At 43.3% G+C, this 13,254-nt stretch overlaps 1 protein-coding gene across 3 annotated transcripts in view; it reads left to right on the top strand.

The window, feature by feature from the left end:
* The window catches only part of LOC135913303 (uncharacterized), a 93,442-nt gene that overhangs the window by 54,686 nt on the left and 25,502 nt on the right, over positions 1–13,254 (top strand). For all 3 annotated transcript variants that reach the window (XM_070541240.1, XM_070541239.1, XM_065445890.2), the window contains 4 exons: positions 132–354; positions 3,893–4,049; positions 6,753–6,874; positions 13,008–13,152. In XM_070541240.1, coding sequence (XP_070397341.1) covers positions 132–354; positions 3,893–4,049; positions 6,753–6,874; positions 13,008–13,152 — 647 coding nt within the window. The remainder of the gene's footprint in view (positions 1–131; positions 355–3,892; positions 4,050–6,752; positions 6,875–13,007; positions 13,153–13,254) is intronic.

Raw genomic sequence — 13,254 nt, 5'->3', positions numbered from 1 at the left:
TTGCATGTAGTTATTGCCCAGGACAATAGTTTCCTATAAATCGTTGTAGTGCTCCTTAGAGCACTCCCGCTGATGCTACGTGATGTGCCCTCCATCTTTGTGCTTGCTCTACTCGTGCCTTGCGCGTACAGAGCGGCCCATCCCACCGTACTCGCTGGCGTGCACGTATGGGCCGGATATCAAGGCGAGTTCTCGGTTCCCCGAGGACGGCGTGTGCGACTACACCTTCCTGGAGCAGATGCCCGCCTCGCGTGCCAAGGACTTTGGCGGGCCGTACCCGTCCGAAGTGCAGCACTTCATCAACACCGCGGCGCGGCACACGAAGACCGAGTACGGCGTCGCCTTCGATTACAAGTGAGCCTGGCCTTGGGGAGCGACGACCTGCCCCCCCTTTTTCTTTTTGTTAAGGGCCAGTTCCACGGCCTCACATATTCAGGAGCAGAGTAAGCAGACTGAAAAACGATAAAAAACTCCGTAGAGAAATGGAAGGTAGGCGAGGACACAACTAGACAACGCTATGCTAGGCAAGCAGAGTAGGGACAAGTAGTGGGAATAGGGCGAGTGGGAATATGTTCATGACCCGTCAGGGCGACAGCTAGACGAAGACGAATAAATGCGATCGCAGACGCTAGATCCAAGCGATAAGATTTACACGTGGACTCTGCTGTAAGTCAGGCATAGCACAGCACAGTCTAGAGAACCAATTCTGATTAAAGGCTGACATCTGCTTTTCCTTTGTTGTATTTTTAAGTGGGGCCCAACTTCGTGGATTTCTAAGCCTTTGCGTTCTGAGCTCAGGACACGACCAGTCAAACAGCAGAGAGAGAAAAACAGCATTGTTGCGCTCTTATTTATTGATGAAATAAAACCGATAAGGTAAGCCTACACCTACTGCTGTTGTGTGAGGCAAGTGAGCCTGACAATAGATCCGGTGAAAACGATGTTCGAGGAAAAAGGAAAGGAGGAGCCGGGAGCAATACCTCAAAAAAAAGGAAACTTTCTGCGCTCGGGGGCGACGTGTATCAGTTGCAGGGCTGGAGCGCTCTGCTGTGATAAATAATAAATACACAGATGGAAACGCAAATGGTGTCCGTGCAAGCCCGCATGAACAATGGTAAACACAAATGTTGCTTGTTGCAAGGATGAAAGATGAAATTCAATGTTTTTTGGCTTATGCGCCATCTGTCCGAAGCTCAGAAGTTAGAAATTGCAGAAGAGTCTAAATAGATTGAAACTACGCTATGATACCGCCTTGTACGAGAGAAGTATTTTCCGACTGTATTTTTACCCAATAACAACTTCATTCCTTTTCTCACAACTATAGTTTGCTCTGAAGCAATCAGTGACATTGACTTAAACAATGAAGGCATTTTTAACCTGGTGTTAAAGTTGGATGCCAAGAAATGCACCGGTCCGGACGAGATACACAATGCATTCTTGGTTCGCTACTCTTTGTGGTCATCAAGATACCTGACGGTCATATATTCAACAAATCTTTATCATCTGTCACTGTTCCTTCCTCGTGGAATTTAGCTAAAATGCTTACTCTTTATAATGTAGGAGTTAACAGTTTTTGTCGAACAACAGACTGATTTAAATAACATCGCAGTCATGCAAAATATTAAAACATATTCATGAACACATAGTGATTTTTCTGTAATCAAAGAATCTGCTATCTAACATACATCATGGGCTTAGGTGCGCTTTTAATACGCAAACACAGTTATTTCAGTTTACGCATAACATTTTCCTTAACTTTAATGTTGGCAACAAGGTTGACGCCATCTTTATAGACTTCTCTAAAGTATTTGACAGGGTATTACATTCTAAACTCCGTGCTAAATTCAGCGCTGTACTAAATAATTCGCAGCTAGTTCACTGGATTCCAAGATTTCTTTGAGTATGTCTCTCACAGCTCGACCGAGTCTACTGCTGTTGATGTGACATCTGGAGTGCCCCAAGACTCCGTTCTTGGGCTACTGCTTTATTTAATCTACATAAATGATTTGACTGTTAACATCTCTTCTGACATTCGTCTTTACGCTGATGATTGTGTTTGATATTGACACGTGCACTTATATTTATCGGGCGACACGTTTCGCCGCGTAACAGATCTTATCGCACAACGCGGGACGCGCCTGCATGTATCCCAAGTTTCTGGAAAGTTATCGATGCTTCTATCCGCTGTCTGTTGTCACCGAACCTTATGTTAACTGATTTCATCACTTGACGCGAATGGTGTAAACTTTGTGGAAGGCACGGGGGTCCCAAAGATCAGTCTGGAACATTCGACGTCTGATGTATAAGACGCGCTTGACCCGTTGACCAGATTTTCGACGATCGCCGACCGTGCTCGCCGCTATCGTTGTGCTATAAGTGTAGCCTGTATTTGTGGGCACAGGTTCGCCCAATAAGTTAATTTTGTCTTTCACAGTATTGCTACTGTGTTCTTGAACGTCACCACCACGTGACAATATGAAATTATTAACTGTTCGAATCATCACTGCCGCCTCCAGGAGTAATTTTCTAGATTTTGCACTTCGTGCAACACCTGGCAAATGAGCATTAAATTTGATAAAATCGGCCGTATGTCCTTCTGTAAAAAGCTTCTCTTTCTTCATTACTCCTTCGATAACCACGCTTTGTGTAGAGTATCTGAGTAAAAATATCTCGGTGTCATTTTTGCGTATAACATGTCATGGTCTAATCACGTTGATTGCATAATTTATAACAAAGCACTAAAAATGTGGTTTCCTGCGTCGTAATCTATCCAAAAGATAAGAAGCTATTACTAAATAAATCGCTAATCCATCCTTTTATTGACTACGCATCTGTCGTTTGAAATCCTTTTAAGCAGTGTGAGATTAACGCGCTAGGAACAATTCAGAAAGAAAGCTGTAAGATTTATACGTCACCATTATGATCGTGACTTTCCACCCTTTTCTGCACTTCGTTCCTTGAATTTAACTTCGGACTACTGACGTCGCCGCATAGCATTATTAGATTTCTTGCACATCATCTTCAATTCTTCCGTTACACTTTAAAAAACAACTATGCTAACCTCGTGGCAAAGTCATCGACGAGATGACACCACAACTCAAAGCTGAGGCCTACTTTGCACGCACTAATATGTTGACATTCAGCTTTTTCCTTCGTTGCATAGAAGACTGGAATTCCTTACTTGGCTCCATTCTCTCATGCCCATCCCGAAGTTTTGTATCTGCCATCCAAGATGTATGGTCTTAGCACATCGCCCTCATTCATTGTATCGTATTTTACGGTGTACAATTTCCATCTGTTAATCCACGCCTGCTGCAGCGCTCATTGCGCTGTAGCAGGCGTGAAAAATGTACAAACAAACAGAAAGGGAACATGAAATAAACTACGCCATATGAGCAGTGTCAACTGACCTCTAAAATTAAAACGCCTCCCATCTAAATCTGTAGCGCTGGAAGAATTGAGCGGAGGTCACTAGGCCATTTCAGACGCCTCCACTACAGGTTACCACTAAAAGACGTATAGCTTCCTCATTTTGAGGATTCACTGACCCCGTTGTCTTGTCTTCCTCTTCAACGAAGAAACTTGGCTGGGTGCTATTTTGCCCCGATCGCAGAGATCAGGAAGTTCTGTTTACAGCGTGAATATTTCGAACGCATAGGAAACACTCTGTGCCGAATTGAATTTCTTTGGGTAGGTTATTCTACGCTCTTGGCTCGAATAGCGTTTGATATTTGTCATTGCATCCAATTATTACTGCTGCCCTCTCCGGTCGTTACCTAATGAGGGTAATTCGGTCGAGCAGGTGCATGCGTGTTGTCTTTGTGCCGGTTGAAGCCCGTGAAAGAATTCGTTTTTCACGTGCATTTTTTTTTTTACATTTTCAATCCAACAGAACACGTAGCCGCACGGCTGCGGCATCGAAGGACTCCTCCGTGAAACGTCATTTGCACAAGTTGTTTACGAAGAGAATTTTCCATTACGGCTACATCAACACCGACACCGAATTCTTCAACAAAGAAGGGATGGTTGAGTCGCTGCAAATACTAAAGGTATGTTTATGAGCTTTTCGCAAAACAAAAGTGAGAAATGAAGTTTGCTTAAGTGCAAACTGGAAGCGCGTGATTTGTCTTCACGGTTGCAAATAGGGATGTGCGAATATTCGAAAGTTCCCAATAACTAATCAAATAGTGTCGTATTTGATTCGGTCTTCGAATCGAAAAGTCAGTATTCTCAAATGTTAATGTTTTTGTAATACTTTTCAAAAATCTCAAAACAGCAACTGCGCCCAAACAAATATAACATCGGAAAAAAGTACGGCAAGTCCCCCCCCCCCCCTCCGCCAAGGGCATAGTATAAACATAGAACAAGTGGACTTCCATATTGGAGCAGGCTGCGCGTGACTTGGGTAGCCATACTTTACCAGCTGTGCCGCGGTCATTCGCGCTCTGGTCATCGAAGCAACCACTTGTTTGGGTCTCATGCTCTATTTGTGCTTTTAATAAACAATGCTGCATAAGGCACTGTGTCATGGAAACTTGATAAGTTATAAGAATACGGAATGTGAACGTGCGATATTATATGTCATAATGGTTGTTCATTATTCGAAAATAATTCAATTCGGTCTTGACAATTGCTATTCCGCACCCCTAGTAGCAAAAGATATATATATATATATATATATACCTTAATGTTTGCAGCATGTGCTGGGTCATGGCCTTGTGGTTACGTACGTGTGTTGCGCTTGAGTGATTGAAAATTATTCTCTCTTAGCGCTTAAATATAGCCTCTTTGACCGTGCGGCCAAAGGGTGGAACTATAACGAAAAGGCTTTTACAAAAAGACTGCTGCAAGAGCAGGGGCAGGCAAAATGAAAATCCTTACATTGACATGAACAGGCAATACCATGGATTACAAATCATAGTGCAATGATGCTCTGCCGATGCGTTTTACAGTTGTATATTTGCTAAATTCCCGCTGTCCGATTTATTGTCCGAGGAGCAGCGATAAGGACCTTCTTCCACCAGTGATGATACTGCATCTACGGTGCGTTGTGACGGAGTAATTCTAGCGCAAAATGATTAAAGCGATAAGCTGCTTAGAATTTTCGCGTCGATGGGCAGTTCCTTCTGCGATGCATTAACATCAGAATGTCAACTTGGAAGTATAGAAACATGGGAGTTTTTCAGGCACTCACACACAGTACATTGATTACTACGCAGGCTTGTATGCTCTTTTTAATGTGTTCTGACGCTTAAAGTTTACTGTTCCTAGTGACACATGTCATTGGGGCCCTATTCATAAAACAAGACCAGAGTAGTGCAAATATTCCTTTCGTTATTATTGATACCTTTCCGATCAAAGACTACTCACGACAAGTCATTCCTTGTGAAAATTAGTCAGAGTACCATTCAGACCTCTGCATTAGCCTTAAAATATAAACAAATGAAAATAATTATTTACATAACTACTGCCCTTCTTACACTTCAATGTATTTCTTGATTGGCCGGATTTTAGGCCACCGTCGTTCACGACAATAGTCAGTGTGACAATGGTACAACTACCGCGACTGTGACCAATCGCGGATGGTATTTTCGCAAGTGTTTTGTGAATTACCTACAAGTGTTTTACGCGTGACTTAAACAGGCGTGCTATGCAATAGTATTTGCACGGCTTTCTTTATCGGTGCTCATTGAAAAGGTTGGCGCGTGAAATAATCACCAAATAAGAAGCCATATTATACAGAGTGCCTCAGCTAAATTTAGCTAAGGTTTAAATATACGCCGATACACTTTAGTGGGACGTGACCAAATGCATTTTGTTGGTTGTTGCAGGAAACAAGGCATACGATTTTTGTATAAATAGATAAGTAATCGTGCTTGTAGCAGGGTGATGCCTACCTTATCTAGTTAATTTCTTAGAGTAACCTCTAGACCAACCTTGTCCAGTTTAACAAGGGCGACTCTCGGTTCTCTTCCGCTAAATTCCCTGAACGTCATGATGGACCTATTATTGTGCAGTATTGATCTCTCCGCCAAAAGAGTTCGGGCTAGCCTTTCACGACTGGAAAGAATGTGCAAGGAGAGCTATTACACACATGAGTCATATTTGGCTAACCCCGTCAGCTGGGTAGCGCGAAGATATAGCATCTGCAGCAACCCCACGTTTATCATGAAAGAAAAAAGAAGCATTCTGGCAGAACCAATCTCTCGATGAGCGTCGATGTTAATGCGGTTGATTATCATTCGAATAATGCAGCGACACAGCGTCGCCGTCATCGAAACGCATCACGTAGGAAGCGTGTATCGCAGCCGAGCTCCTAGCTCTCTGGTGCTTTACCCTGCACATGGTGCGCCATCTGGTGACGCCGTCGCGAACTCCGCGCGATGCCTCCGAGATTCGCGGCTCGCCGGTGTGCGCAAGAACTCTTTCCTCGCTGGCCTCTCATTCGTGACGCAGCGCGCTATGTTGTCGGATTCCTGCGCTTGAAAATTTTCTATGGCGTGGTTTCGATTCGTCCCAGCACCAAAGTATTTGACGTTCTTATTCTTTCTTTCGTAGAAAACTGCCTGAATAAGGTTTGATAAGGACAGCATACATATACGTATCGAAAATTGAGTGAAGTTTCCCATAGAATGCTAATCGCAATAGAAAAATCCGGATAGACTTGCTCAGTTACAACTGCTGACTTATGGGCAGCACTAAAGGTAGTCCAAGAGCGCTGACTGATTTTCGTAAAAATGAATAATTCCCAGCGGCTCACGAGTTACTTGGAAGACCGGAAGACCCCTGAGCGCCCGATCTACACCGTAATGGCGTCGGCATGGGATCAGAACTTTGATATAGTCTCGGCTTCGAAAGCGGCAGAGGCGTTCAGGTAAGCGAGCTTACTTTTTTGCTTAAAACAAGACTTTAGGTCAGTGTGCGAAGATAATGCAAGAATGAACAAAAAATGTTTTTAGCCAGTGCAGCGTTTTCATCACGTATCCACACTTCTAGTTGCGCCAGGGCCTCACTCAAGTGGTAATCTGCATCACGGCCCTCTGTGAGATGCAGGTGCGCGCCTTAAGACTTCAGCATTTGGTTTTCCCCATTATTTGTTTTTGTCAAGAAAACTAGGAATATTAATCAAGTGAACGTGAAGGTTCCAACTCCTTGGGACACTTCTGTGGCGTTGCTGTAAAATTTGCTGAATTTCAGATCGAGGTTAGGGAATTTTTTTGCACTTAATAATTTTTTATTTATTTTAATTTTTTATTTCATACTGCAGACCTAAAACAGGTCCAAGCAGGGTGGTTAAACATAACAATATTACAATGCATTATTCAATCAAGTGAGGTGGTAAGATACAACAGTAATACAATGAGTCAATCAATTGAAACAGGCAACAACGCGTTATTCCAGTCTGTTATAGTTCGGGGAAAAAAAGAATACTTGAATACATCCGTTCGTGCAAAATAAGGTGTTAGTGAATTGGGATGATGGTGTCGAGTAAGCCTAGACGTTGTACTGAACAGATACGATGCAGGATTAATTGATAAGTCTCCATTAATAAGCATGGTAAGAAATCGAATTCTTAAGTGTTGCCTTCTCTGCTGAAGGACTTCAATGCCATTATCACGCATTATTCGTGAGGGGGAATCATAGCGAGAGAATTTAGAATATATGAATCGTACGGCTTTTTTCTGTACCCTTTCGAGACATTTAATATTTTCTTTAGTAAACGGGTCCCAAACAACACATGCATATTCAAGTTTAGGTCTAATTAATGAATAATAAGCAAGCAGTTTTACATTAGGTCGGGAATTTCTAAGTTTATGCCGCAAAAAGTATAATTTACGCAAGACTAAAGAACAGATATTAGCAATGTGTAAATTCCATGATAAGTTGGTAGTAATTGTGACGCCCAAATACTTATATTTTGTTACTTCCTGCAAGGCCAACGAACCTAATGTGTAACTGAAGGTTAGTGGAGCTTTCTGACGAGTGAAGCGAAGAAAGACAGTCTTTTCAGCGTTAAGCCGCATTCCCCATGTTTTGCGCCAATCAGTAATGCCAGCTAGAGAAGCATTTAAATCAGTTTGATCATTGGTTGAAGTGATTTCCCTAAAAAGCACACAGTCGTCATCAAACAACCTAATTTGCACGCTGGGATGGATTGAAGTAGTAATATCATTTATATAGAGTAAAAAGAGCAGTGGCCCTAGGACACTTCCTTGAGGAACTCCCGAAGTGACCGGAAGACAGCCAGACTGTTGCTGATTAATTTCTACGAACTGGCGGCGATTTGTTCGGTAGTTTGCTATCCATGCGATTAATATTTCAGGGAGCTCAAATTTCTACGTTTTATTATTAATTTGTCATGTGGAACTGTACCAAAGGCTTTGCTAAAATCAGGAAATACGGCGTCAATTTGACCATTTTTATCGAGGCATGAGGCGAGTGAATGAATTACGGTGACAAGTTGTGTAACTGTTGAATAGCCTTTTCTAAATCCGTGTTGAAAATTAGACAGTATCGAATGTTTATCTAGAAATTCGGTAATCTGATTGGCAATAATATGTTCAATTAGTTTGCAACATGAGGATGTTAATGATATTGGCCGGTAATTTTCTAACAATGAACAGTCGCCCTTCTTGAATACGGGTACAACTCTGGCTACCCTCCAGTCATCCGGTAATTTTCGAGCAGGCAACGAAGCATGAAATATAATAAGAAGGAACCTTGCTATAGTTTCAGCATAACGTTTCAAAAAAATCTTCGGAAGGTTGTCAGGACCGCAAGAAGATTTAGTTTTTAAGTTAACTAGCATCGAAACTAAGCCAGGGTATGAAATAAAATTAGCTTCGGATGGGTGAAACGTTTTGTCTGTAGGTGAACTAATGCGAGAGTTAGAAAATACACTGTGAAAATAATAATTGAAGTGACTCGCAATTTCCCTGTGATCGGTAATGATTGAACCATCGATGCAGATTTGTGCTACTGGCTTCTTTTTTTCGCTCAAGTAATTCCAGAACTTTTCGGGCTGTTCAACAATAAATTTTGGTAGTACTATATTGAAATAGTGTTCCTTCGAGGTGCATACTGCACGCGCAAGGTTTTCTTTCATTTCTTTAACTCGATCAGGTTGTAAACGTGTTTTCTTTTACCTTTTTATCTTGCGGGTCATATGGATAATATCACGTGTCATCCACGGTGTGTGTTTGCGGACTAGTTTGCACTTATCAGGCACAAATTTATCAATACACAAATTACACATGTTCTTAAAACGGTGCCATAATGAAAAAGTTGGCACTGCAATTGCTCAACCATTATGATAATGATGAGAAATACAGCAACTTCAAATGCATTAGTAGTCTGCGCTGCAAATTTATTCCCGCACATAGAGTATTTTTTTATATTTTAATATGCGCAGTTCACTTCGCATTTCCTCGCTCCTTCATATTTTTGCGATATTGCGCTTAGCTTTGCAGCCTCTTACATGTATTCTCAATTAAGCATCTTAATTCATAGTTTTATATATGTGACGCTATTGCTGTTTTTAACATATTTATGAAGCTTGTGGTACAAAGCTGAATATACAAGAATGCATATCAAAAAATAATAAACCGTGCCAATTCGGTTACTCTGAGTTTCAAGGGGTGTAAAACCCCGCAACATGCAAATGCGGTTTTCAGGGCAGAGTAAAATACCACATTTGGGGTATTTGTATGGGGCATTGTTAGAAAATATTTTTGTAAGGAAATCACAAAAATCTTTTCGGTCTTTCTACAGAAAATTTACAGACAATGTGCCACCGAGTCTGCAAAAGACGTACACACACTCAGCATACATTATGACGCGGCCTCTACCACCTCCCTACTACGAATTGGTGCATGTTTTTATTCTGCAAATACTGCATGAAGCATCTGTAGTCACAGGATGCAGAAAGTGTGCGGAAATTCTGCAGAACGTACACTGTAATCAGATATAATTAGGCCATATGATGAGAGTAAACTGCATGTCTTTTGGCGATTTCCCTCCTGCGAGTTGAGCTCACTCGCATACACGGGAACAAAAAAAAAGGGACCAACACGGCACATCCGTGAGTCCCCATTGTAATACTTACATATAAGACTGGACGACAATGTCAAACGTTGCGATCGGAACAAACAAACCAAGACAAATAACTACAATATACTCATGAGAAACGTGGATGACCACGCCACATTAACACTTGACAAGGGCCAAATGCGGAATTAGAAAAGACATCCGGTAGCACACGTGAACTAGACACCGAACAAAGAGAAACCATTGGGGTGTTGATAGTCATAATTTGTGTATCTCATAACGGTCTCGTCAAAAGCTGTGTGGCAGCATTAATTATGACCCCTGTTTGCGCTGACGAAATCTGTCTCTTAAAAATGCGCTTAAGGCGTAAATCAATACAGGACATAAGCTGTAGGCAGTTTATTTTTTTTTCGTCTCGTTCCTGCAATCAAAGTAAGCGCGAACTTCCTATTTCCTAAAAAGGTGATCAATTCTGAGGCTCTGCCTAAGCTGCACAATTTATTACAATATGTCGTGACTGAGTTGGCCGGTATGAAGCTGATATTTCGGTAAAAAAGTTTGGACACAACATAAAAGAAGTTTGCAAGTCTGTACAGTACCTCCGAAACACGGCATGTGTAATGTCATTCACAGTAAATGACATTCATACCGAACGTCATTGCAATCTTGCATTCCCTGTATACACAGGTGTGCGAAATGGCATTCCCGATTGATGGCAATGTCTGTCGGCACCTTGCGCACACGGGCACTTGGCAATCGGCATGCGTGCTTTCAGGTTGTGATTCGCCCTGCAAAAAGGTGGTCTTCCCGCCCTTTCAGCAGCGCACGCTTCTCGTCGTCAGTCCTGTGCGCTTTTTTGCTTCTCATTCTCCACTGACGAAGCTGCAGAGTTGGCTTCCGTAGTGGGCGGATAAGCTTTAACGCGGCACCACTTTGAAAACCATGAGCAGAAATTACTCACTCTTGCTGTCAACTATCTGCTGATGATTACATCAGATATACCATTGCTCTTCCAACCAGACGTTGCCACTCCCTCAACCTAAAGCCTTTCTTTGCACGTACTAACATGTTCCAACACAGTTACTTCCCGAGAGTTGTCGAGTGATGGAATGAATTACCCGGTTCTGTTCGTGAATTGACACCGCGTGATTTTGTAGAAGCACTAGTGCGATAAGACTGTTCCCCTTGTTGTTGTTTTTAGTATTATCTATAGTGTTCAACTGCTTTTGTTTCGGTTATGTTTACTGCACTCCACTCCTGCGATAGCCCTGAATAGGGCTGCAGTATTTGGAAATAAATAAAAAAAATAAATAAAATGAAAACAAAACAAATGAGCGTTTGCAAACATGGCCGACTGGAGGTCATATAGCGTGCACTTGGAGACTGGGAATAAGAATTGAGCTCCACACAAACGACTTCAACTATCGTGCTGTACGTCATAAAATTATTACAGCTCATAACACCAATTATGACAACCTTTGCTGTGGCTACATTTCGTTTTAGCTTATCGATTTCGTAAATTTTTGCCAAGCCCCTGTATTCAAGATTACATAAGTCGCACTTGCATGACTTAGGGAAATTCGTTGAATGGGTGAATAGCGTTAGCTGCGAATCTAATTTAGCATGCCCGTGTAGAAGCAATAAAAATAGCATCGAGACATAATCTCATTGGCTGCGAATGACATTACACGTGCCGTGTGACAGGGGTATGATGGTGTTCTCACGTCAGCTGTGACCTCTTCGTCCTTTATTTTCAATGCATAACGTTCAACCGTAGGAGATGGGCCTCAATCCTGTCGACCAGTGCCCTGACGCCGTGCGGATTCCCTGCGACATCAGGTCTCAACTGCACATCGCGCCCCTTCCCCGCAATATGCACCCCGCAAACAACGTCGGCAGACGTCGGGCCAGGGCTACAGCTCTACTCGAGCATGTCCGCAATAACCACATTGAGGCAAGCTTCGTGGATGCCGCGGCATATGTCAAACAAGAGGCATTCGCCATCTCCATCGTAGACTCCAATTCCAGGCTCACTTGCTGCGCTACGGTACGCACTTCGAGGCCCGTGGTAGCCGAACAGGTTGCAATCGCGCTGGCTGTGCTCGATGGTCGCAGAGAGGCAATATATAGTGATTATAAGGCAGCCATTAAGGCCTACCAAACCGGTATGGTCTCCCCCCAGGCCCTCCGCATTCTCCAAAGCGCCAAAAGTATCTCTCCGCATTCTCTCATTTGTTTTCTCGCTCATTTGGGGTCGATTGAGGGTTCTCCCTCTAACCCTAACGAGGGCGCACACGAGGCCGCGCGAGGACTCACTGACCGCGCCGCCTCAGCAGTCCCCCTACCCCGCGTGGAACCCTTGCTTACGTTTAATGGAATCACCACACACTAGTCAAGACGGGCATTCCCCTCCCGCACCCCGCCATATGCAGGGCGCGGGCGGTTACCCTTCGACATTTACAAGCCCATGCGTACCCAAACCTTGCGGTTTTTCATGCCATATACCTTGAAAGATATCCCAGTGCGGGCTGCCCTGCCTGTGGACTAAGGGCAGCATTGGACCATGTGTTGTGGGAGTGTGAAGCCATCGGCTCCTCCTTCAGCGGCTTCTCCTTCAGCGGCTCCGCCATCGGCTCCTCCTTCAGCGCTCTTGGGCAGCCCCGAACTCAACGACCAAACCCTGGCCGTCCAGAGTGCCCGCGATCGGGCCGTCAAGCTCGGCTTGGCGGTTCCTACGTGGGACTAGCCGGGTGGCGCGGGGTCTCCCATGCGTCTTCTCTGGACCGAAATGAAGTTACTTCACTCAACCGTAGTTGACAAAATTTGTAACCAAACGTAACGATGTAGGTTTTTATACATGCTGATAATTGTGAGCATCAAGTGAACTTGACAAAGAAGTTGAATGAAGGATTCATCTAATGCTTCGCAGCTCACCACACTGTTTCAATTCTTTTTTTTAGGACCGTGCTTATGCCGGATCTATTCATCTCGAAAGCGCACCTATACGATCGGGACAGCAATTATAACGCCTGCAGAATTTTGCCACCGAATCTACTGAGAGTACCACAGGATCTTAAGACCAAATACGTCTACTACATCAACTTGGTGAGAAAGCTTCAATACCACATTCCCCTGTAGTGGGGTCAGCATAAAGGCAGAATATCTGAAGTATATAATCCGCGTAATAATAACTTAACAGTCTCTCGT

The sequence above is a fragment of the Dermacentor albipictus genome, chromosome 6 (assembly GCF_038994185.2).
Source record: "Dermacentor albipictus isolate Rhodes 1998 colony chromosome 6, USDA_Dalb.pri_finalv2, whole genome shotgun sequence".
Lineage (NCBI taxonomy): Eukaryota > Metazoa > Arthropoda > Arachnida > Ixodida > Ixodidae > Dermacentor > Dermacentor albipictus.
This window is presented reverse-complemented; position numbering and strand designations above follow the sequence as displayed.